This window comes from Pelodiscus sinensis, chromosome 6 (genome assembly GCF_052426305.1).
Source record: "Pelodiscus sinensis isolate ZL-2025 chromosome 6, ASM5242630v1, whole genome shotgun sequence".
NCBI classification, from domain to species: Eukaryota; Metazoa; Chordata; order Testudines; family Trionychidae; genus Pelodiscus; species Pelodiscus sinensis.
In genome coordinates this window covers 119131333-119157154 of record NC_143057.1, presented here as the reverse complement: position 1 = coordinate 119157154, position 25822 = coordinate 119131333, and the positions used below count along the sequence as shown (strand labels likewise).

Here is a 25822-nt window from a genome sequence, read left to right as displayed (position 1 = left end):
ACAGTTTTGGCTAATCTTATTTCAGCCACTAGATGGCACCATCAAGCATAAATTGCCACACTCGTCTACTCTGATAAACAGGGAGGATCATGCTTCATTACTTAACACTATCCTCTCCCATGGAGTTCGGTGAACTTCTCTATGATAAATTTCAGACTAGCTTCCTTGTGCATGACCTGCAATGTGGCAGATTACCAGCAGGGCATCAAACAATCAAGCAATGGCACAGCCGTCGGATATGTCACACGCTGAGTAAAAACCAGAGACCGAACTCTGGGCAGCGCTGCGATTAACTCGCTAGATGAGTTCCAATCATTTAAATTCCACTTTACAAACACAGCTATGGGAGTTGTCTTTGAAAATGTATCCCCACATTGGTGAACAATGACTGCTACTCCACTGAGCGTCTGGGATCCATAAAGACGCAGTGAGGTATGCAAAAAAGAGCCAGTCTATTGCCTCTGATTTGCTGGCACTCTGGCTTTATTTCAGCCCTAGAAATTGGATCATAACTAATCTCAAAAGCAGAATGATTCAGAAGAAGGAAACATGGGCTTGAGGCCCAGGCACTAGCCTGTGACTCGGATGATGGGGGTTCAAGTCCTAGCTTTGTTGTAGAGTCTTTATGTGACCTTCAGAAAGTCACTTTCTCTCTTTGTCCCAGAGTCACAAAGGGATTTAGGCACTTCAGCACTGAAATGGCAACACCTTTCAGGCGCCGTGCCTAGATCATCACAGGAACACACAGCGATTCACAAAGCCTGAGCCAGGCACGTCGGCTCCCTCTACAATGAATGGATGGAGACAGACAGGCGCCTTAGCCTGAGATTGGGAAAAGCTAACGCATGCTACCTACACTAGCTAATGGAAGATGCCAGTGGGAGAGGTATGTGCTAAGCTCCAACCTGCTTTCATAGACAGGTGCCTAAGTCTGGGCTGCAGGGAGCTTCCTCTTTCCACTAGTTACAAAGGAGCTGGAGGTAGATAGGCTTTTGGCCACCTAACGTGTGCATGGGCCCTGATCCAACAGACATGCTCCGAGGTTGCTCAGATTTAAATAAACAGCTGGGGGAGGGGGGTGGAGAGAAGGAGAAGGAGGGCCATCTCCCTTATCACTCCTAGGGCAGTGCTTAGGGTCTGATGATAAGAAAGGATCTGAACAGGGAGCTGGCCACTTCTCAGGTGAATGCTTCTGCTACTGAGCTATGGATATTCACATGTGGGTTTCCCTCAGTCTCTATGTTGAAGCTGTTAATTGGGCCAGAGGTAGACTAGATATCCCAGTGGTTGGGGGATTCACCTGAGCGGTAGCTGATCCCTGTTCCAATGTCTTCTCTCACCAAGCAGAGGACATGAGTGATCACCACAGGGCATGGGAGGGCTCTATCCACTGGGCTCCATGTTATAAGTCACGCATACAGAATGGGAAGTGGCTATCTAGGAGGGAGTACTGCAGAAAGGGATCAAGGGGGTCATAGTGGACCACGAACTAAATATGAGTCAACAGTGTGACACTGTTGCAAAAAAAGCAAACATGATTCTGGGATGCATTAACAGGAGTGTTGTGAGCAAGACACGAGAAGTCATTCTTCCACTCTACACTGAACTGATCAGGCTCACTTGGAGTACTGTGTCCAGTTCTGGGCACCACATTTCAAGAAAGATGTGGACAAATTGGAGAGAGTCCAGAGAAGAGTAATAAAAATTATTAAAGGCCTAGAGAACATGAGCTATGGGGGAAGACTGAAAGAATTGGGCTTGTTTAGTTTGGAAAAGAGAAGACTGAGAGGGGACATGATAGCAGCTTCCAAGTACCTAAAAGGGTGTCACAAGGAAGAGGGACAAAAATTGTTCTCCTTAACCTCTGATGATAGGACAAGAAGCAATGGGCTTAAATTGCATCAGGGAAGGTTTAGGTTGGGCATTAGGAAAAACTTCCTGTCAGGGTAGTTAAACATTGGGGCTTTTTTCCGGCTCGGGGTTTTGCTGAAAGTAGGAATAAGGGATCTTCCGGAAAAGGGCTTATTTTCCGCAAGATCCCGTCTAGACTGGTGCTTTTCTCCGGCAAAACCCCGAGCCGGAAAAAAGCGGCAGCCATGTTCATGCAAATGCCGTGGGGGATATTTAAATCCCCCACGGCATTTGCAATTCCGAAGTATCTCATTAGCATCCCTTTTATGGAAAAAGGTGCCAGTGTAGACACAGCCTGGGATAAATTGCCCAGGGAGATTGTGGAATCCACAACTGGAGATATTTAAGAATAGGTTCGACAAACCACCACTGAACATCAATCTGACCTACCAGATCCCCCCTACCAACACCAAAGGAAAAATAATTCTATATGGACTCCCCCTGACGGTCGGAATTACAATCTGGATTTCTATATACACAGCTTCCGCAACAACGCACAGACTGACATTATTCGCAAACGACAACAAGCGACACACAATCTTAGCCGCGCTGAACACCATGCCATCTAGAGTCTCAAAAACAACCTGGACATTGTAATCAAACCAGCTGACAAAGGGGGTGCTGTGGTCATTATGAATAAGGCCGACTATAACCAGGAGGCAACCAGACAACTCTTGAACACCACATTTTACAAACCTCTCCCCTCTGACCCCACCTTGGACTACCAAAAGAAACTACACTGTCTCCTTAAAAGCCTCCCCACAGCTACTCGGGAACAAATCCTCACAGAATCACCTTCTGACCCCCGACCAGGATTGTTCTATCTACTTCCCAAGATCCATAAACCTGGGCACCCCGGACGTCCCATCATCTCTGGTATTGGCACGCTCACTACTGGTCTATCCAGCTATGTAGACACTCTTCTCAAACCCTTCGTAACCAATACCCCCAGCTATCTCTGAGACACTACTGACTTCCTAAGGAAACTACAAAACATCGATAACCTCCCCAATAATACCATCCTTGCCACCATGGATGTAGAAGCTCTATATACCAACATCCCACATGAAGACGGATTACAAGCAATTAGAAACACTATCCCAGAGGACACTACTGCCAACCTGATAGCAGACCTATGTAACTTTGTTCTCACCCACAATTATTTCCAGTTTGAGAACAACTTATACCTCCAGATCAGCGGCACAGCCATGGGTACACGCATGGCCCCACAGTATGCTAACATCTTTATGGCTGACCTAGAACAACGTTTCCTCAACTCCCGTCCCCTTTCACCCCTCCTCTACCTACGGTACATCGATGACATCTTTATGATCTGGACACATGGCCAAGAAACACTGGAGATATTCCACAGAGATTTCAACAACCTACACCCCACCATCAGCCTCAGCCTGGACCATTCTACACGAGAGATCCACTTCCTGGACACCACCGTACAAATCAACAATGGAAAATTAGACACCACTCTCTACAGAAAACCCACCGACTCATACAGTTACCTACATGCATCCAGCTCCCATCCAGAACACACCACACGATCCATCGTCTATAGCCAAGCCCTTCGATACAACCGCATCTGCTCTAATCCCACTGACAGAGACCAGAAGCTTCAGGATCTCTACCAAGCATTTATAAATCTCAACTACCCACCCAGAGAAATAAAAAAGCAAATTGAAAGAGCCAGACGAATACCTAGAAACCATCTACTTCAAGACAGACCCAAGAAAACCAACAATAGAACACCACTTGTCATCACCTACAACCCCCAACTTAAACCTGTCCAACACATTATCAATAAACTACAGCCTATATTGGAACAGGATACCATACTCAAAGAGGCTCTGGGAGACAGACCCATAGTCTCCTATAGACAACCACCTAACCTCAAGATGATTCTTACCAACCACCACAGGACATACCACACTAATACCAACCCTGGTACCTTCCCTTGCAACAAACCCCGTTGCCAGCTTTGTCCACATATTCATTCTGCTGATACCATTATTGGACCTAACCAAGTGAGTTATAAGATCAAGAACACATATTCCTGCGCATCCAGAAATATAATCTATGCTATCATGTGCCGAAAGTGTCCGTCTGCTATGTACATTGGACAAACATCTCAGACACTTCGCCAAAGGATTAATGCCCACAAAACAGATATCAGACAAGATCACAAAGAGAAAACAGTTTCTTGCCACTTTAACCAGAAAGGACACTCTCTAAGGGTGTGTCTAGACTACATGCCTCCTTCGACGGAGGCATGTAGATTAGCCAGATCGGAAGAGGGAAATGAAGCCGCGATTAAAATAATCGCGGCTTCATTTAAATTTAAATGGCTGCCCCGATCTGCCGATCAGCTGTTTGTCGGCAGATCGGGGGAGTCTGGACGCGATGCCCCGACAAAGAAGCCTTTCTTCATCGACACAGGTAAGCCTCGTGAAACCAGGTTTACCTGTGTCGATGAAGAAAGGCTTCTTTGTCGGGGCATCGCGTCCAGACTCCCCTGATCTGCCGACAAACAGCTGATCGGCAGATCGGGGCAGCCATTTAAATTTAAATGAAGCCGCGATTATTTTAATCGCGGCTTCATTTCCCTCTTCCGATCTCGCTAATCTACATGCCTCCGTCGAAGGAGGCATGTAGTCTAGACACACCCTAAATGACTTAGCCACCTGCATTCTGCTACAAAGACCTTTTACATCTGCACTTGAAAGGGAATCCTCTGAACTGTCATTCATGTTAAAATTCGACACTTGCCAACAAGGACTTAACAAGTCTTTGAACTTTCTCACCCATTACCAAGACAGTTTCCCCAATTATCACCTGTGATACCATTAACTCACAAACATCCCACTCTCCCTACCTTTAATATCAGCAATTCACAGACACTTACCTTCCTTCCTCCCCCTTCCCACCCCCCCGCATCCCCCTTCTGTTCTGCAATGTGATTTGTCCTTTTCATATTTGTTCATTTTTTTTAATTGTATCCTTTGGTATATATGGTTGTGACTACTTTCTTCCACTATTTGATCTGAGGAAGTGGGTCTGGCCCACGAAAGCTCATCATCTAATAAACCATCTTGTTAGTCTTTAAAGTGCTACATTGTCCTGCATTTTGCTTCAACTACCCCAGACTAACACGGCTACATTTCTATCACTATCTATCAGGGATGATCTAGATCAGTGTCTCTGAAAGTGTTCCACTCTGGTGACCTCTGAGCATGTCTAACAGACTGGGCCTCGCATGCAAGTTAAGCAGAGAGGTGCCTACCATTCCACAGTGGCTGACACATTGCCAGCAGTAGCCCTGGGCCCCGGGGAACCGTCCTCCAGCCCCTGAAGTTGATGGGTCTGCTACCTGCCCTTGATTTGTGATTCACTTTGTGACTTAGACAGGAGATAGGTGTCCGAACAACCTGAATAAGGCTGCAGTACACATACTCAGAGGCAGAAACATAGGCACCTGGGGAACTTGTACCACAAAAGTTAATGTGCCCAGCAAGATCAGGCACCCTCAAGGTTTGGAGGCAGCCCAGGAGGGATTTTATGGGAGCAACACCCAAAATTGGGACATTGGTACCTAAGTCTGGGGCTTAGGTTTGTGCATCCCACCCTCTGAGCCACAGTAGCTTCTTGTGAAGGAGATGGTTCCCCGCTGAGTATGCGCCAGAGGAGCCCTGCAGCAGGCAGAATGAGACAAGACTGCAAGAACCACGAACAATCGTCATTCAAGTCAAGGGAAAGGCTCCCCTTGAGCTCAGCAGGAGTTGGTTGAGTCTCCCAGAGAGAGATGCTCATAGGTGCTGGAATGGGGGAGTATGTGTGTGGGTGGGTGCTATTCCATCCCCTGTCTTCAAGTAGTTTCCATCTCAAACAGAGTTTAGAGTGTGGTTCAATGGTTCTCAGTGCCCCCACTATACAAGTTGTTCCAGCACCGCTGGAAATGCTTGGCTTTTAGCTGCATAAAACCATGGCACACCATCCAATAATCTTTTCCCCTCGTGTCCCACCAAGAAAAAATGTGGAAGCCACCAGATCAGCAGGTCATTTCTGTGCCTCAGAATAATTATTCCTGTCAAGAGAAATTGACGACAGTCCTTTGCAATGAACAGCAGCTTTCATAGTCTGTGAATAGCGTCTCCAACTGGATATTTGCACTGGGAACTCAGGCTGCTTGTGTATTCACTGGAGGTACAAGAGCATTTGGAGGACAGGGAATGTTTATGAAGAGTTCAATGATGCTTTCCTGTTAACTGAATTCGACCATGAGTGGAGACTATCACTGTTTCAAAATGCAGTGTTACTAGGGAAGAAACTCCAGAGAGCATTTCCAATGCTTTACGGTACATATATTTAGAAACAGCTGCAGAGTCTGAAGCAAGCCTGAAACAAAGCTAATTAGTCTCCAAAGTTTTTTGCTCCGAGTATGCTCCAGAGGAATCAAGATGATTGCTATTAAGGCACAAAACATTCCTGTAAGAAAAAAGGAAAAGGAAAATGATTGTTTCCTCTATTGAGTATTATGATTATTCTCCTTTTTCCCAGTAAATCCTTGTGTTTAATTCAGCTGTTCATTCCAACTGGGAAGGGTTGCAAGTGCTTTGGAGGATAGGATTAAAATTCAAAATGATCTGGACAAACTGGAGAAATGGTGTAAAATAAATAGGATGAAATTCAATAAGGACACATGCAAAGTACTCTACTTTGGAAGGAATAGCTGGTTGTACGCATACTAAATTTGGAAATGATTACTTAGGAAGAGAATTGCAGAAAGCGATCTAAGGGTCACAAGCTACATTTCTGGAAAGATGTAGACAAACTGGAAAAAGTCCAGAGAAGAATAACAAAAATGATTAAGGATCTAACAAACATGACCTATGAGGGGAGATTGAAAAAACTGAGTTTGTTTAGTCTGAAAAAGAGAAGACCAAGAGAAGATTTGATAACTATTTTCAAGTACCTAAAAGGTTGTTAGAAGGATGAGGGCAAACATTTATTCTTCTTAACCTCTGAGAATAAGATAAGAAGCAATGGGCTTAAATTGCAGCAAGGGAGGTTTAAGTTAGACATGAGGAGAAACTTCCTTACTGCCAGGTTGGTTACTGATTATGGACTCAGTCCCTATCTCCCTGGTTGATCTCACTACTTTCACTTTACACACAAGCATGCCGGGAAATAGATATGCAAGCATGTGAAGAAGTCACAGACCCATTCAATCTGTGACCATGTCCTTTCAGTTTGGGCAACCGAACTTCAATAATTTACTATTGCAGGAATATTGGCAACATTTTTAATCAGAATTTTCACATACAGAAACTCACTCAGAGGATTAACATTACATTCCCATCCATAATGATTCAGTTTCTTGCTTCCAGATGTGTTCTTTTAGGGAAGGCAAATTTAGTCAGCTGTATTACTTAGACGAAGTCACAAGTATGGATCATCTTTTTTGACAATGGTCAATTTTTGCCAAATAATAAAAATAATTATATAAACCAGTGAGCAACTCCTGGTGCTTTTAACTTTAAAGATAATATACACATAAAATTATGATGGCTGCTTTCTCTCCCAAGTTTCTGATGAACAATGCATTATATCTGCTTCCTAGCAAGAAGAATGACATGTTCATTCAATAGCCCTTTAGATTTCGAATGCATAATACCGCTCCATTGTAACCTAATTTATTATTAATAAGCTGGATAAGACTAAACTTTTCCCAGAGAAAGAGTTATCACTAATTAAGCAAATGGAACAGTTGGATGGTTTGAGCTCACACACAGGATACAGTCATAATTTTGTTCTATTCTAAATATGTGGTCTTGTCAGGGTTTGCATAAACTGTTATCTGAAATATTTATAGCCCATTGTGTATGACCTTTAGCAACTTTGGAGTGTTAACAGCCTAGGAGCAAGTTGGAGATTAGTCTTTGGTTTCTGAACCTATTTAGAATAGCCAAGTTGGCAGGACTTTATGAAAATGTTATTATCTATAATTCAGTATTCACTTAAACTACACAAAGTCTGTTTCTAGGTGCTTATGTTTTTGTATTGGTTTTAAGGCTTAGAAAAGTAAAAGGCCCTTCTGAAAATTAATTTATTTGTTTTCTCTTTGTAAAAGAATGTTCTTACAGGGTTTATCTAGAATAGAAAAAGAGGTCTGCGTTAGGTTATGGTCTGCTAACATGCCCTAGATAATGCAGGCCTAATACCAACCTTATCCTTAATATCCTAGATGAGTGGAAAGCCTATGACAGACCGTGACCAGCTAAATTGAGGTTAAAATGATTAACCTGTGGCTTCACAAGTGGAAAAATCATGATCATATCATGTTTAACTAGCATATTAAAAAATCCCAGTCACTTTTCTTAATCTAGACAAAACCAGAGTGAAAAGGCAAAAAGTTTTGGATTGATCGCCATGAAGCAGAAAGACAATGGGAGTCCCATCTTCTCTCTACCAATATTTCTTTGTCCTAATGTGGATGGACCTCTTAGAGACTGCCAACTGGTTTCAATGTCGGTCTTCATTTTTTTTATGTGGACTCCCTAGGAACCATGTGGCTGCTCCATCCACTTTAGGAGGTCTGGACACAGTTTTTTCCAGAGTCTCCCAGTGTTGCTCTGAGCATCACCTGAACAGGGAAGAGAACATGAGCCATGGAAATAGTTCCAAAGCCAGGTGAAAGGCTCCTATCACTTCCAATGCAGGCTGGGAAGTGAAGGTGCTCCTGTGTTTTGTTTGGCGATGCTTATCTTCAATCCAGAAGAGTTCCAAACACTGGCGCTTTTGCAGTACACCTAGACCCATTTCCTAAAGAGGGTTTGATCCTAAGCCATTGACTTCAGAGAAGGCCTTTTATGCAAAGGTCCACTTGCAGTCATACAACCCTAAGAATTCATAAAGGAAAGGGAAATAATAAAACTGAACAAAATCCCATCCTTGTAATTAATATCTATGCTGTGAATTAACCCAGGCTACCAACAGCAGCCTTTGGGTAAAAAAAAGAATGTGTGGTACCATAATTGTCAAAGGACCATGGGCATATGGCACTGTGTTTATGGATCAGAGATCTGGGAGAGGATAAAAAAAGTTCTGACAGACACATTAAATGTGACATATTTTCCTTGAGGCCATGCCTATCCTGCAAAATTAAGTTGAGCTAACTTACATCGGCACATAGTCACCAAAGTAATCTCATTCCTTGTGTCTATCCGCACTTCGCTCCTTATGTTTTAGGGTGAAAGAATCTGATACACTACTGCACACTGGAGACCAACTGGCTAAGCAGCAGTTTTGCAGAAAAGGACCTGGGAGTTACAATAGACAAGAGACTGGATATGAGTTAACAGTGTGTAGGCAAGAAGGCTAATGGCATATTGGGCTGCATTAATAGGAGTATTGCCAGCAGATGGAGGGAAGTGATTATTCCCCTCTATTCATCACTGGTGAGACCACATCTTGAGTATTAGAACATAAGAACGGCTGTACTGGGTCAGACCAAAGGTCCATCTAGCCCAGTAGCCTGTCTGCTGACAGTGGCCAGCACCAGGTGCCCCAGAGAGGATGGACCGAAGACAATGATCAAGCGATTTGTCTCCTGCCATCCTTCTCCAGCCTCTGACAAACAGAGGCCAGGAACACCATTTCTATCCACTGGCTAATAGCCTTTTATGGACCTAACCTCCATGAAATTATCTAGCTTCTTTTTAAACTCTGTTATAGTCCTAGCCCTCGCAGCCTCCTCTGGCAAGGAGTTCCACAGGTTGACTACACGCTATGTGAAGAAGAACTTAATTTTAAACCGCTACCCATTAATTTCATTTAGTGTCCTCTAGTTCTTCTATTATGGGAACTAATAAATAACTTTTCTTTATCCACCCTCTCCACACCACAGAGAGTCCAGCAGAAGGCAACAAAAATGATTAGAGGCCTGGGGTATATTACTTATGAGGAGAGGCTAAGGGAAGTGGGCTTATTTAGTCTAAGAAGAGAAGAGTGAGGGGGAATTTGATAGCAGCCTTCAACTTCCTGAAGAGAGGTTCCAAAGAGGATGGAGAGAAGCTGTTCTCAGTAGTGACAGATGACACAACAAGCAATGGTCTCAAGTTGCAGTGGGAGAGGTCAAGGTTGGATATTAGGAAACACTATTTCCCTAGGAGGGTGGTGAAGCACTGGAATGGGTTCCCCAGGGAGGTGGTAAAATCTCCATCCCTAGAGGTTTTTAAGGCCCAGCTTGACAAAGCCCTGGCTGGGATGATTGAGTTGGGGCTGGTCCTGCTTCAAGCAAGGGGTTGGACAACATGGCCTCCTGAAGTCTCTTCCCTGCCTAATCTTCTGAGATTCTGTTTGTATGTATGCTGGTGTGAGCAAGGGGCTGGAACAATTGTTATAGTGGGGGCACTGAGAGCTGTTGAACCAAACTGGAAGCCCTATATATAATGGAAACCACTTCAAGCCAGGGGGTGCTGCAACACCCAGACTCCTAGTTTCAGCACCTCTTTGTAGATAAGTAGATGCAGGGCAGAGTGAGGCGAGAGGATAGTGGGAAGCACAAGGGAGAAAAGGGGCTATGTGAATGGGGGCAGAACTGCAATAACTGGTTTACCTGGGCTGCTCTGATTCACTAACTGCTCCACTTTCAGAGGACTCTGTCAGGTGGTTCAGCCTCAATGTTTAGGGGAAGGTCACTGGAAGTTTTATGTTTTGTTAAGTTTCAGTTTTTAAAAGCCCACTCTTCATAGAATCATAGAACACTAGAACTGGAAGGGACCTCGATAGGTCATTGAGTTCAGCCCCCTGCCCTCACGGCAGGACCCAGTACTGTCTAGATCATCCCTGATAGATGTCTGTCTAACCTGCTCTTAAATATCTCCAGAGATAGAGATTCCACGACCTCCCTCGGCAACTTATTCCTGTGTTTTCATTTTTTCTAAGCCCTCGCTTCAATTGTAGCAGCTATTTCAATCGATCTATCCAGGTTCTTGTATTGGTGATTGTAGGGATTTATAACTGGAACCGGGCAGAATTTGCCAGTGCATGAGAACCAGGGGTCAAAAACTAACTATAAGCTGACCAGTCTCTTCATTGTTCAAGCTGAGTGAGACACGGCAAATAAACATAGAGCATAGCCATTTGCTTTGTAACAGTCCTTCAGCTTTTAATAATCTGTAAAGGTGCGTCTACACAGCAGGGTGTAAATCGAAATAAGCTACACAAATTGAGCTATGTCAATTGTGTGGCTTATTTCAAAATAGCTTATTTCGAAATTAGGAGTGTCTACACAGCTCTTATTTCGAAATAGATCACTCTTCCTCCAACTTCCCTGATTCCTCAGACAATGAGGCTTACAGGAGTCCGAGTAAGAAGTCCTCCAGTTTGACAGTATTTTGACATTATTTCAAAATAACTGCCTGCTGTGTAGATGCGGACTAAGTTATTTTGAAACTAGCTGGAGTTACCCGGCGTTGCTCGGGAAGGTGGAGCATTGTTGAAATAGAAGTTGACAGTTGATATAACTGAGGTGAGGAGCCTGAGGGGAGGGAGGGGGAAGGGAGCCACGTGCCTGATGCCGGCGCCTGAGCCTGCCCTCTGCTTCCTTGTCCCTCTGCCGGCCTTAGTAAGTGACTGTCCCCACCACTTCCCCCGGGAAGCCGCTTCTCCCTGCACCACCAAGCTCCGTGCAGCCCCGGGGAGAGGCATTGGTCTCTCATCTCTTCCCTCCCACAGTACCTTAAAACCTTCTCCTGGGTGAAAGGTTATCTCATGCAAAGTTTGGTTGTGGTAGCACTTATAGTGTCCAAGTTATTAGTGCACAAACATACAAACATTCTCCTTTATGTATTAGATATCACAGGATATTTCAAAATAATGTTGCTGTGTAGACATACCCTTAAAAAGAGAAGTAAGACAGACTTACTCTGGAAGAGCGTTTTTAAGATCTAACCACATTTAAATCAATGCAAACAAAAGAAACCGGATGCATCATATTGGACGTTATGAGTCTGGGAGCTGCTCAGCTCAGGATCAAGGAGGTGAAAGCTCTATAGGTCCCACTGCATTCTGGCTGGACTTCTGAGTTTGTAAAAGCAAAGGGGAAATCCTCTTCCCTCTCCCCTCAGTGCAGAAAACTATTTGGAGGGGTAAAGTGTGACATAAGTGGTACACAAACCTATGCACAGGGGAGAACCCAGTGCAGAATGAACACCTCTGCAAGCCACAGCCAGTTGTTTACAGTAAGGATGTGACAACCACACCACATACAGCTTAAGGAAACACTCTATAGAAAACCACAGGGGGTGTGTCTAAACTACATGGCTCCATCGATGGAGCCACGTAGATTAGGCTGATCGGCAAAGGGAAATGAAGCCACAATTTAAATAATCGCAGCTTCATTTAAATGTAAATGGCTGTCGTGCTGAGCCGACAAACAGCTGATCAGCTGTTTGTCGGCTCAGCACGGCAGCCATTTAAATTTAAATGAAGCCGCGATTATTTAAATCACGACTTTATTTCCCTTTGCCGAACAAACAAATCTACATGGCTCCATCGACGGAGCCATGTAGTTTAGACATACCCTGGGATTCCTCAAAAATCACGACAGTTTCCCCATCATAGTGAATTTGTTTCTACAATCCAGATCTCCTACAAATCACAGAAAACCTGCACTTCTTAGCAGTCACCCATGATTTCATGACTGAGAAATAAAACATTGATAGTGAATGGTGAGGGAGACCTCCAGACAAATATCATAGGAGGGATCCTGTTGAATATGTTGTGTGAATGGAGGCAGAGAAAAACAAGGCTAAGAAACTGCATACCAGAGGGGAATTTATCAGGTTACTACTACAGTTGTAGGTGAAGAGAAGAGCCAGAAAGCCCCGTCTTCAGCATCTGTTCACAAAGAAGGACTAAGGGCTCCCAAGAGGGGAAAAAAGACGCAAGAAAAAAAGAGTAGAAGGAACTGGAAAATTCATCAGAGACAAGAATGCCTGCCATGTACTCTGTCAGTCAGAGCATGGCTTTTGTCAGGAATAAGTAATCTTTAGCTAAACACACAACCTGTGCACATAATTATTCATTTGCCTAGTAGTTGGGAAAATACCAATGAGCCAGAATTAAATGTCTCTGTTTCATCCTTTTGAGATTTAAAAAAAAAAATGACGACACTTAGGGCAAGCAGCCTGTGTGTACAGTGGGAATCATACTACAGTCTCATTTCAGACCTTCATAATTCAGTGAAACTAAATGAATTCAGATAAATTTACATTCGTATTTGACTGGCTGACAGTTCTCTTCAGCAGCCTGTGAATGCTTATCTTTCATTAATTATGGTTCAAAGGAAATTGCAACCTAAGATGGCTGAGGGTATGTCTACACTAGAAAGTTAGTTCGAACTAACGGACGTTAGTTCGAACTAACTTTCCTATGCGCTACACTAGCGCTCCGCTAGTTCGAATTTGAATCGAACTAGCGGAGCGCTTAGTTCGAACTAGGTAAACCTCATTTTACGAGGACTAACGCCTAGTTCGAACTAGCTAGTTCGAACTAAGGGCTGTGTAGCCCTTTAGTTCGAACTAGTGGGAGGCTAGCCCTCCCCAGGTTTCCCTGGTGGCCACTCTGGCCAACACCAGGGAAACTCTATGCCCCCCTCCCGGCCCCGGACCCCTTAAAGGGGCACGGGCTGGCTACGGTGCCCGTGCCAGGTGCAAGCCTGCCAGCACCCAGCTAGCAGACCCTGCACCTGGCACGGCACAGAGCCACCCACCCGATGCCCCCCAGCCCACCCCCTCTTGCCGGGACCAGGCTGGCGGCTCCCGGGAGCTTGCCCTGGACCGCAAGAGGCGGGCATCTTCCTGACTAGTGCGGACATCGTGGACCTTGTCCACGATCTCCGCACTAGGCACAGGAAAGTGGCCGTCTAGGGCAGGAGAGCTGCCAGCCTGGCCACCCAGGAGCAGGTGTGCATGAAAATCAAGGGGGTCCACTGAGACCCCCGACACTGAGCCCTGAGCTTACAATGGCCGTCCTGGGTCAGACCAAAGGTCCATCTAGCCCAGTAGCCTGTCTGCCCACAGCGGCCAACCCTAGGGACCCTGGAGGGGATGGACCGAAGACAATGACCAAGCCATTTGTCTCGTGCCATCCCTCTCCAGCCTTCCACAAACTTTGGGCAGGGACACCACTCCTACCCTCTGGCTAATAGGACTCCATGGACCCAACCTCCATGACTTGATCTCACTTTCCTTTAAACTCTGTTCTAGTTGTAGCCTTCACAGCCTCCTGCAGCAAGGAGTTCCACAGGTTAACTATTTGCTTTGTCAAGAAGAACAACTTTCTCTTACTAGTTTCAAGCCTGCTACCCATTCCTTTCCTTTGGTGTCCTCTAGTCCTTCTTTATGGGAACTCATGAAGAACTTTTCTGAATGCACCCTCTCCACCCAACCCCTGCTTTTACAGACCTCTATCCTGTCCCCCCTCCGTCTCCTCTTTTCTAAGCTGAACAGTCCCAGTCTCTGTAGCCTCTCTTCATCTGGGACCTGTTCCCAACCCCTGATCATGTTAGTTGCCCTCCCCTCTCCCAGCCTTTCTCTTCCCCTCTCCCACCTCCTTTTCCCAGTCTCCCCCAGTTTTTTTCAATAAAGACAGAGTCAATGTTGGAAGAAACGTTATCTTTATTTTGTACATCAAGAAGAAGGGGGGCTAGGGAAGGGCAAGTGGAAGGAGGTGAGGGAGGAATGGGGTACGAGCCCCCGATGGGGAGGACTGGGCTGGCTCTGCGGGCTTCTGGGGGTGGAAGCTCTCCTGCAGCCCCCCAATTACTCCCTCTCCCCAGATGGCAGCCTGCGGCAAGTGCAGCCGGGCTGATGGCCGAGTGGTGTGATGTGCCCAGTGTGGGCACTCAGGGCACTCCAAGCCAGAACTTCTTTGCAAGCGGGGCACCCCTTAGAACTGTGTGTCCGGGGTGGGGGTCGGGACCCTTTAAGCGCAGCCCTCGGCTAGCCTGAGACAGTATCTCCATGCTCTAAGTCCTCCTTTTATGCCCTGCCGGCACTGCTTCTGGCCATCATTAAGCCCTGTTCAGAGTCCACTCAATGTGGACTTACTAGTTCGAACTAGCAAAACGCTAGTTCGAACTAGTTTTTAGTTCTAGATGCGTTAGTTCGAACTAGCTTAGTTCGAATTAACTAATTCGAACTAAGTTAGTTCGAACTAGCGCTGTAGTGTAGACGTACCCTGAGTTAGTCCTCTTCTGTTACAAATTCATACCTAGTGCCTGGAAGGCCTCCAATCCTTCCCTCATTTCAGTCTCATCTCTAGACTGAATCCAACTCCCCAGGTGCATCTGGACAATTGTGTTGCTTACAGCTGCAGAATTTCAAAGGATGATTTTTTAGCAGATAAAATAAACTAAATAGATGACATGATGGCAAATATTTCTGTAGAAATGTCTACAGCCTCTCTCCTTTTGCCTGTACAAGCTTCTTGGGACAATGTATGTTATTTACATCCATCTTGTATGTACCACACTGAACACTGTGGTCGGCCAGCACAGAATACAAAATCACTTCACTAGACTGATACGAACATGGCATCTACTGATTTCAGTAGAGCTATACTGATTTACACCAGCTGTGGTCTGTGAACCTTTCCCAGCCCTCTTGATTGTGTAAGTCCACATAAGCAGACAGACCTTTGAAGAGGGTGCAGGAAATCACACCCTTAAATTTGAATCACTCACCCCAAAAAGGAACAATAATGAATTTAAAGACACAGTTGTATCGTGTAAAGGATCACTAAGAAATAACATGGGCAATTTGCTTGCCTTTGAGGATTCTCTTTTTGACTGAGCCCTGCTTCGAATCACATGCTACCTCCCCCCAATCCCTCTAGTTTCACGAACTCTTCTATTTCACAGACTAAATGGAATATAGAAGCAGCAAAACGTAGCAGAGCACACAGCCGCACTGGGATGTATGCAGTCTGGGTGGGTTTGGGGCTGTGTGCCTCCAGACGCTAGCTCATTCAGACCTGGGAGGGTCCTGCTCTTATACATGTCTGCTGCGCACATTTTCCCCCCTAAAAGTGCAGAATAATTGGGCACGCATTCACTTCTGTGTATTAAAAGACATTTCGTATCTCTATCGGGCCTGACAATCTCCTGTAGAGGGACACAGCTCATTAGAAGATACAAATCTGTAAGGACACGGTGCAAGGACAATCAGTGTTAGATTATCTCTACCAGGTCACTTCCGATAGAACCCTGGGCACCTTAACAGTAATAATTAGCACTTAAAAGGTGCTGTGAAGAGGTGCTGTCCCTGCATGCCCCACAAGTCATGCTGTGGCAGCCCTGCCTCAGTTTCCCTAATAAACTCTGCCAGGCACAGCAAGTTATGGATGTGGCTTTGCTATCCTGCCCAGCCACTGGAAGAGTTCAACACTGCAGCTGGGAGCCACCCAGCCCCAGCAGACAGACTCACGTTAATTAGCTCCAATTAGTGTGCTAAAAATAGCAGCATGATTACTGGGCTCTGGTAGCAGCTCAGACCCTGGAGCCACCTGACCCCTCCTGGGTTTGAACTCAGCTGGCCAGCTCGAGTCTGTGTCAGAGCCCCAATGTCTGCACTGCTGCTTTTAATGTGCTCGCTCCCATCTGCCTGCCCAGGCCGGGAGGCACCTCGCTGCTGTATAAACATATCCCAAGCCAAGGTTCAACATAACCCCAAACCAAAAGACTCTTTGGCCCCGCTGGACTCAGCTGGCAGCCCCCTTCCTTTCAGGCAGGCCCCAGCTGCAGCAGCTCGCCCTAAGACCCGCCACCTGGTAAAGGCCAGACTAACAGCTGGTGCCAGACCTACCCTCTCTCAGGGAGACCCCAGGCTGCCTGAAGTCTGCTCCCCGCATGGCATAGGAGCTGTCAGCCTGCTTGGCCACCCTGTCTGGCCCCACCTGAGACGGCTCTGGCCTTTTAGCTACCCGCTCCCAGCCTGACAGCTCAAGCAGGTGAAGTGAATGAGGCTGCTCATTAATCGGTCCTGACCAATGTGGGGTTCACATACCCCCTGCCACGCACCTCTCATGGGAGGATCTCAAAGCACTTTATGAAGGTGGTGTAAGTATTATCCCAATTTTACATATGTGGAAATGGAGGCACACAAAGGCCCAATGGATAGTGCCGGAGCAAGAAGTTCATTACTTACCCACTGAAGTGGTTTGGTATATAAGAGAAGCACAGTCTTCCCCCACCCACAGTCCAAGCACTGTGCATTTGCCCTTCTCTCACAGCCAATCTAAGGGGAGAGAGGCTAATTCAATCTCCATGCCCAAATTTAGACTGCCCTGGCATACTCACCGGCGATGTTCAGCTTGAGGTTCCTCATTGCCATTTGGAGAGGAGCTACTGACACACACAACCTCGTTCAACTTTCACCTCTTGGGATCAGGCCTGATCCTGACTCATGTTACACACATTGGCTGTGTCTAGTGTCATCTGATTTTGCGGAAAAACTTGCCAGCTGTCTACACTAGCCGCTTGAATTTCCGCAAAAGCACTGACAATCTCATGTAAAATCATCAGTGCTTTTCCGGAAATACTATGCTGCTCCTGTTCGGGCAAAAGTCTTTTTCCGAAAGACTTTTGTGCAAAAGGGCCAATGTAGACAGCACAGTACTGTTTTCCGCAAAAAAGCCCTGATCGCGAAAATGGCAATCAGGGCTTTTTTGCGGAAAACCGTGTCTAGATTGGCCACAGACGCTTTTTCGCAAAAAGTGCTTTTGCGGAAAAGCATCCTGCCAATCTAGATGCGATTTTTCCGAAAATGCTTTTAACGGAAAACTTTTCCGTTAAAAGCATTTTCGGAAAATCATGCCAGTGTAGACGTAGCCATTGTGTGCCACCCCCTGGCATACACACTGAGGTCAGCGTGGGAGCACATGTCTGGTTTGCAAGCTGTGCTGGCCTCGTTTCAATATCATTAAGTTAAAACACTCTGAAAAATAGGCACCCCTTCAGTAGTGAGGTCACACACATTGTGCTCAAGGCAATCCAAGAACTGGTGCAGAATTACAAGGAAGAGGCTGCTGTTGATAGAAAGGCAGTTTGTAGAATGCTACCAGACTTTGGAAATGCTTCATATGCATGCACAGAACTGAGGCCATCTTTCTTCCAATGATGTGTCATTAGACTGGGACGATACATGCTCTTCTACTGTCTGTGAACCACATCTGTCGGCTTCTCCTCAGAACGCTTACCTTTGGGCACATCCATGGGGTTTAGGCTGCCAATCAGATCTCTGACATAAAGTCCATCCCCCTCATCCTTGCTCAGCCAGTTGTTGCAAGAAAAGTAAAACCGGAGGTGAGGCCTATTCATGTCAGTGACTACTACACGGTCCAGGAACCAGCTTGCGTTCATTCCCGTGTTGTCATGCTCAATTCTACAGCACAAAAAAGGAACAAAATATGCCCAAGGGTTTTAGTTTGGTGGGTTGATTTTGGACAGTGACTGGCATGTTGATTCAGTGGCACATTTCATATTAGGCAGGGTCAGAGGAGTGGCAACAAATGGGGAAGTGATGGGTGGCAAATGCCCCCCAGGTTTTGGCAGTTGCTCAAAATTCCATAGGTCACAGAGTCAAGGAGGCAGCAGGTTTAAAACAAGCATAAAGAAGTTTTTCTTCACTCAGCGCACAGTCAACCTGTGGAACTCCTTGCCAGAGGATGCGGTGAAGGCTAGAACTTTAACAGGGTTCAAAAAAGAGCTAGATAGATTCATGGAGGTTAGGTCCATCAATGGCTATTAGTCAGGATGGGTAGGAATGGTGTCCCTAACCTTTGTTTCTCTGGAAGTGGGAGACAGGGGAGGGATCACATGAGGTTTACCTGTTGTGATCCCTCTCTTTGGAGCATCTGGTATTGGCCACTGTCAGCAGACAGGCTACTGGGCTAGATGGACCTTTGGTCTGACCCAGTATGGCCGTTCTTATGTTCTTAAGAAGGAACAATGGCCTGATCACTTTTAAGCAGCAGTCCCATGCTACAGCAGGATGGCTGCTACCAGACTGGATGCTGCCAATTTTCCCAACTGGATGCATTCATGGCAATAGCACCTAGTTGGGAAAGCTGGCGAACCAAGACATCACACAGATCTGATGGAGAGTGGGGCTGGCCACGTGGTGTTGTAACTGACCCATGGAGAGTACGGCAGAATGAGAACTCCCAGTGACACTGGCTCGTGTTCTGTGGGGGTTACTGATCTATAAAGCAGGAGGCCGAACCTTGGTAATAAGAGACTGAATCAACTGATTGGATACAATATTATTGTAACAAACATGTACAGAGTGAGGTCTTTTCTGAAAGCCAATGACATGCTGGTGATTATGATCATTGTGAAATGCACATATTAACATAATAGGATGAATTATAAATAATTGTGGATGTTATGTTTTGAAGTTTCTGAGAGAACAAAGCAAGGAACAGTTCTCCTCTAGAAAGGGGCTGAGCCAACACAATTAGTACTATTATTACTTGTAGTGCAGTAATTCAGCACAGAGAAACAAGTAATCAATGCAAAACATCATTTGCCTCAATGGAACAAAGATACAGGCCTAAATCCTCTCCAATGATTACAGTGTCATTGAATATGGCAGATATACAATCTATATTAGGGAACATTGATATTTATTGTGATACTGTAGGTAATAGCACACTTCAGTTCCAGTCTTTGCCAGCAGATAAGCTGTTTCCACCTGTTAACTTCACCTTGATAGCAGTATATTCTTCAACCATGAATAAAACATTCAAACTCTAAAACTTTATGGCCTGTCATTTGTTTAGCATCTTGCTGTACTATGTCTAGTAGTGATCATATTATACGATACCTTATCTTCTTTATTTGTCCAACATTGTTGGTTTTTATTCGGAACACATCTGTTTTACTTCTCTCAAAGGCAGTCCTACTCCTGTAATATACACATACCAAAACACATGTTAAGAAAATAGTTACTGTGTCAGCAAATACATCATCACAGACCCATCAAGGATCAGAGTTTAAAAATTAAGGACCCTCATTTCTGTTATTGTTACTTTTCAATATCCTCATTCCTTTGGAAAGGTCTGAATGTACTGGGATTTTTTTTTTAACGTTTCCATTCTTAACAGGTCTGGACATCTTGACAGATCTGGAGATACAAACTCAGAATCCAAAATGCCAGCTTTAGAAGAAATGCAATGTTGTGCCAAATGGATGCCAATCTGGCATATTCTAAATCAGCTAAAGAGTATCTTTCACAAATTAAACAACCACCAGTATAGAAAAGAGCTGCAGTAAGAGTGGTTTGCTATTTTGCAAATGACTTTCAGAGATCACAAAACAATCTTTTGTGAGGACATTTTTACACCACTCCATTCATCTGTAAAATTCCAGGCTATTGCCAGTATCTCTTCTCCTGTTCTTGAATTCATCTAAAATTACCCGGGTAGATACTAAAATACAACACTGGGGAAAGGTGTAGGGCCTGGTTCTCTATCAGACTACGTCTACGCTACAGGCTTCTTGCACAAAGAAGCTTTTTGTGGAACAGATCACACTACAAAAGCTCATTGGAAAAGCAATGCGCTTTTGAGCAAGAGAGCATCTAGACTGCATAGACACTCTCTCGAAAGAAAGCTCTGATGGCTATTCACAGAATAGCCACCAGAACACCTGTGCTTTTTTCGATTGGCTCTTTTTGTGCAAAACACCCCAGTTGCCCGTCCACACACACACTTGGAGGAATGTGTAGAAAGAGGAATCGCTACACCGCAAAAACCCCTCTGTTCTTTTGATTTACTGTAAATTTACTTGTGCAAAAACGCACTTGAGGTGTGGACGCTCCACGGGTTTTTGCAGAAAAACCCTGTAGTGTAGACGTAGCCTCAGTTTGCACCTTGTGTTGTCATACAGACCAGAGTGAAGCGCACATTCAGAATGATGGTAGATTTTTTTTTCCACAGACTTTGCTTTGGCCTGGATAACTAGGCAAGGGAGAAAGCATCAGCGAAACAGGCACCTTGCCTTACAGAAGCCTCTTCTCATTTCTCTGCTGTCTGGGGCAGATGTGATGGATGAGAGACCAGGGAGTTCAAAGAACTATATTGAAAACATGCCAGACTAGTATGGACTTTTGGGGCAATACGTGAATTTCCTGGGGATCCTTAGTGAGGGGTTAATGCAAATCCCCCAAATTCCAATTATGCAAAAATCCAGCGTGTTGAAGCCACCACTTGAGAAGAGGGTCATAGTCTGCTAATTGACTATTCCAGAAGGCCAGGATCAAGTTATATTATAAAGAAATGCCTGATCTACCCCATCTCTGTTCTGGTTTGGGATTTAAATGGATGAACTTGTTCCCACCGAGAAATTCAGTTGTGGGTTTGACTGACTAATCCTTACCAGAGTTCCAGTTTGAAGTTGGGGTGACCACTGATGAGCTTTTCAGCCTGAGTAAATGCTTTTCTGTTTTAACGTGCACTCTCTCTGTGTCATGCTTTTCCTTAAAAGCAGATGCAGATGAAGCTTTCCTGGGGGCCCCTTTCTACCCCGTCCACTTCTGGCCTTGCCCCCATTCTGCCCCCTTCTGCCTCTGGCCCCACACATAGCCAGACACCCAACTCTATCAGAACCAGGTGTGGCAGCGACTGATCTAAACCAGTGTCTGGAGGCAGTGATGGACTGGAAGAAGTCAAATAAGCTGAAATTGAATCCAGATAAGACTGAGGGCTTTGGATCAGGAGGCCATCTGTTTGGGAATGTGGCATGGCACCTGTTCCAGTCAGGGTTAAGCTCACCCGAAAGAACAGATACGCAGCTTGGGAGGAACATTTGAGAACCAGATTTCTTCGGTGGCCAGGAGTGCTTTAGGGCAACTTCGGCTGATCCGCCATCTGAGACTCTTCCTGAATAAGCATGACTTGGTCACAGTGATCCACGCTCTTGTTATATCCCGATTGAATTATTGCAATGTGCTTTATGTGGGGCTGCCTCTGAAGAGCCTTCGGAAACTTCAACTGGTCCAAAATAAGTTTTAACTAATACCCGTTATACGGAGCACATTATGCCGGTGCTTCGGCAGCTTCACTGGCTTCTGGTATGTTTCTGGGCACAATTTAAGGTCTTGGTTATGACTTATGAAGCCCTAAACGGGTTGGGTCTGGAGTATCTGAAGGACCGTCTTCTCCCCTATTAGGCAGGGACCCATGCAGCCCCAGGAACCCCACTGAGGAGGGAGTGAGACATGATTCCCATCTCACCCAACGGAGGTGATGGCTCGGAGCTGGAAAACTGAAGTGGATGCCTTTCATGACCTCAGAGAGGGAATTCACGTGTCCTGAAATTGTGACAGTAGGTAAACAGGATAGTCCAGTGGCTAGGACACTGAGGCCAGATCTATACTAGACCCAGAAGGTAGGCTTATGGAATGCAACTCCAGCTATGAAAATAGCATAGCTGGAGTTGACATATCTTAAGCTGAGCTTGGTGCCATCTTCAAAGCAGGAAGCCAACAGGTGCAAATACTCCCATTGGCTTCCCTTACTACTCATGACTGTAAGGAGTACCAGTGTTGACAGGAGGCGCCCTCAGCATTTGATTTAGCATGTCTTTCCTAGACCTGCTAAATCGAATGCCAGAAGATTGATCTCCAGTGCGGTAAGTATAGACATGGCCTGAGAGTCAGGGCATCTGGGTTTCATTTCCCACTCTCCCAACTAAGAGTGGGGACTGGAAGTCAATTCATCCTTCTGTGTGTATCTGTTATCCATACACACACAGTTCCTTTGCTGAAGGCAGACAAACTTGTTATAGGCCTGCAAATCCGTGGATATCTGCTTTATATCTATGGGTATCTGCAGCCACAGATGTAAATGTAGATATCTGCAGATCATTTTTGCAGATATGAATGAGGATACAAATTTTGTATCCATGCAGGGTTCTATGCTCAGTTTGTACAGTGCCTAACACAAGATGGTACCATTTGAGATTCAGAACGCTAGGTACCACCTTACTACTAATGAACAGATCCAACAAAAAGCCATCCTCCACCAAAACAAAACAAAACAAAAACTCACAATACATCACCATGTTTCAGTAGCAAGCAACTCATTCTCAAAAGTCAATGAATATAAATAATCTGAGCAACAGCCTCCAGGTGTACTCAGACCTTTCTCCTCACCACGCTAGGATGTGGGCATGCCTCCATTTAAAGGTGGTTTGTTTTATATTCTGCAAGCACCTGGGTAGATTTCATCCCCAGTACTGACATCGAGCATATTGTGCTAGCCATTGTTGTTACAGAAAAGAGTTAACCTTACCAGAACACTATGGCAAGAGACAATTAAACCCAGTAGAGCTTCCCTCAACCACAGCTTGGCTGTCAAACTGAAAACAATCAGCAAGTGCAAGGCAATTAGTTTGCTAGTGGTGAATGAACATGGTAATGATAGCAGCGTCTTCCTGCTCATAACCTGCAGATCGGTACTGTACTGCAGATTCCCAAAGTACTACAGCCGTGATGAAAGTATCAACTGCAGTTAATTGTCCAAAAGCTTTTAGCCCACTAATTTGAATTGCTGCTGATTTACAGCATTCATGTAACACTAATGTCTGAAAGCTGATATTAAGCTTCCATGTGACTTCATTGTGTTTGTGACACCAGCACACTTGTGCAGTTTCAAGATGCAGAAAGAAAACTCAGCATATACTCAGCAAAGAGCATGTGTCTGAGCTCACTGCCTCAAATAGTTTCAGAGTGTATGTATCACTTGTCTAGAAGGTGCTCGTGGAGGGATCTGGAGGCAAACTGCTGGAAACATGTAATTGTAAACTGTGACTGGAATCCAATGAGCATTTAAAGTCTCCCTGCCCTTCCACTGAATGTAAAACGTCAACAAAATGAAATTGAATGCTTAGCAAAAAACAAATAGTCTTTGTACTTAATAGTGTTGCTTACATACAGTGCAGGAAAAATACAATTGGCAAACTAATTTGTATAAAATTACAAAAACTAAAAAGGAAAAGGAGAAATTATAGTGTGCATCTGCTCCAGACCCATCAATACTGGAAGTGACAGCGAAAAATTCCAAGACCTATTATCACTAAGGAATTTGACACTATGGGATAATGTAATCATGGGAGACTGTAATTGCCAAGATCTCTAGTGCTAAATAAAGTAGAGGAAAACTTGAATTGAAAAGTTCAGCTCCAGATTTCTGAGGTGTTCATATATGAGGTTGTAGACATGACTAGACATTAACAAAGTATTTGACATGACATCTCACATAATTTCTCGTGAAACATTAATTCACATTGGCTTGGGACTACAAGTGCTAGGTTTCAGGCTGGGTTTTATTTCTCATTTCTAGTAATGATCTGGAAATTGTGGATTTGACTTTAACAGCTCTACAGTGTAATAGAGTGGGTAACAGAATATAAAAACTAGAGCTGAGTGAATAATTCACAATTAATAGCACATGAAACAATTTTCACTAATGAGTAGAATATGAAATTCTCAAATATATCTGTTATCCAAAGGAATTCATTCAAATAAATCCAATGCCTCTCTCACACAGCAGTTCAGGCCAGATCAGTGGTTCTCAAGCATGTTAGAGAGACAAGATACAGCTTCACTCCCCTTTTGTTGAACCAACTTCTATTAGTAAGAGAGAGAAGCTTTGGAGATTACAACAGTCCTGCTAATATATCCCAGAATGATGTGTACTTCTTTTGCAACAATATTACATTATTCATTCATTTTAGCTAGTGATCCACTATAATGTGTCGTCATTCTGCTGACAAAATGATAAAACAGAAATCTATTGAAAGTACCGCATATGGCTGATGAACAACAGAAAACATCCCAGACGGGAAATGTACCAGCTGAAAAGTGTACCAAGTACAAGCATCAGGGATGCTGGAACACAGGAGGAAGGTGACAGAGGAAGGGGACCATAGTCCCCTGACTTTTAAAAGTGGGAGGACATTTTATCAGCCATAAAGGTGAGCAATGAGGGTGGGAGAAGAAGGACGGAGAGCAGTGAGTGGGGGTGGGTGTTGGGGAGAAAAAAGGCAGTATGGGAGCAGGGCCTCAGAGGGAGAGACAGGTGGAAGTGGAGGCTTGGGGGGTCAGGGAGGAATTGGTAGCACAAGAGCGGAAGGGAAGCATGGGAATAGGTTGGGGGGAGGGGACAGGAGCTAAGGTGGCACAGTGGTGGGGCAGGAAGAAGGCCTATGTTTGGGGCACTGATGGCCCTCCTCTTTCAGGGAGTTTCCATCAGCATCTATATGATAAAGTGATAATTTCCCCTTTGCTAGGAATAATCCATTATCAGATGGCTGGGGACTAATAAATTGTTTAAACAAAGCATTTAAGTGCCACAGCCTGGCTTCTGCCCAATAATATAATGGTGAGTTTACAAAGATGTAATTCTGTGCCAGCAAAGTGTGTGAGAACACAGAGGACAGGTGGTGTCCAGTAGGGCATGATAGCCCACCACGAGGCTAAATCTCAGCTAGCTCAGAAATTGTTTGAAAGCCAACAGAGAGCTTGCCAATAATTCATTTAAGAAACCAGTTCAATGCCTTGGCTAGACATGCTCAAAAAGCAAATGCAAGAATTCAGCCCTTAAGTCTTAGTTGCCAAATGTGTTCTATACGTGGCTGCAGCAGTTGGCACAGGTGCTGAAAGTAAGTAGCACATGCTAAAGACCATAGAGAGAATCCAGCAAACCAAGTGTGGTAATTGCCTGGTGCTAACTGGCACATAACAAATGTGATAGTTTTATATCCTAACCCTCAGAAACATGGGAATGACATCTTAAGGTAACAAATAAATGTTCTATCACCCTTGCAGCTGCA

General features: G+C 44.9%; 2 protein-coding genes across 7 annotated transcripts in view; both read right to left on the bottom strand.

Moving 5' to 3' along the window:
* The window catches only part of LOXHD1 (lipoxygenase homology PLAT domains 1), a 244313-nt gene that overhangs the window by 179877 nt on the left and 38614 nt on the right, over positions 1-25822 (bottom strand). Inside the window, exons 3-4 of the mRNA XM_089779460.1 lie at positions 19812-19892; positions 18184-18368 (exon numbers count right to left, since the gene is read on the bottom strand). Coding sequence (XP_089635586.1) covers positions 18184-18368; positions 19812-19892 — 266 coding nt within the window. The remainder of the gene's footprint in view (positions 1-18183; positions 18369-19811; positions 19893-25822) is intronic.
* Positions 5016-25822, bottom strand: part of ST8SIA5 (ST8 alpha-N-acetyl-neuraminide alpha-2,8-sialyltransferase 5) — a 230207-nt gene continuing 209400 nt past the window's right edge. For all 6 annotated transcript variants that reach the window (XR_016349963.1, XR_016349960.1, XR_016349961.1 and 3 more), the window contains one exon: positions 5016-5089. The gene's annotated coding sequence lies outside the window, so the exon portion shown is untranslated. The remainder of the gene's footprint in view (positions 5090-25822) is intronic.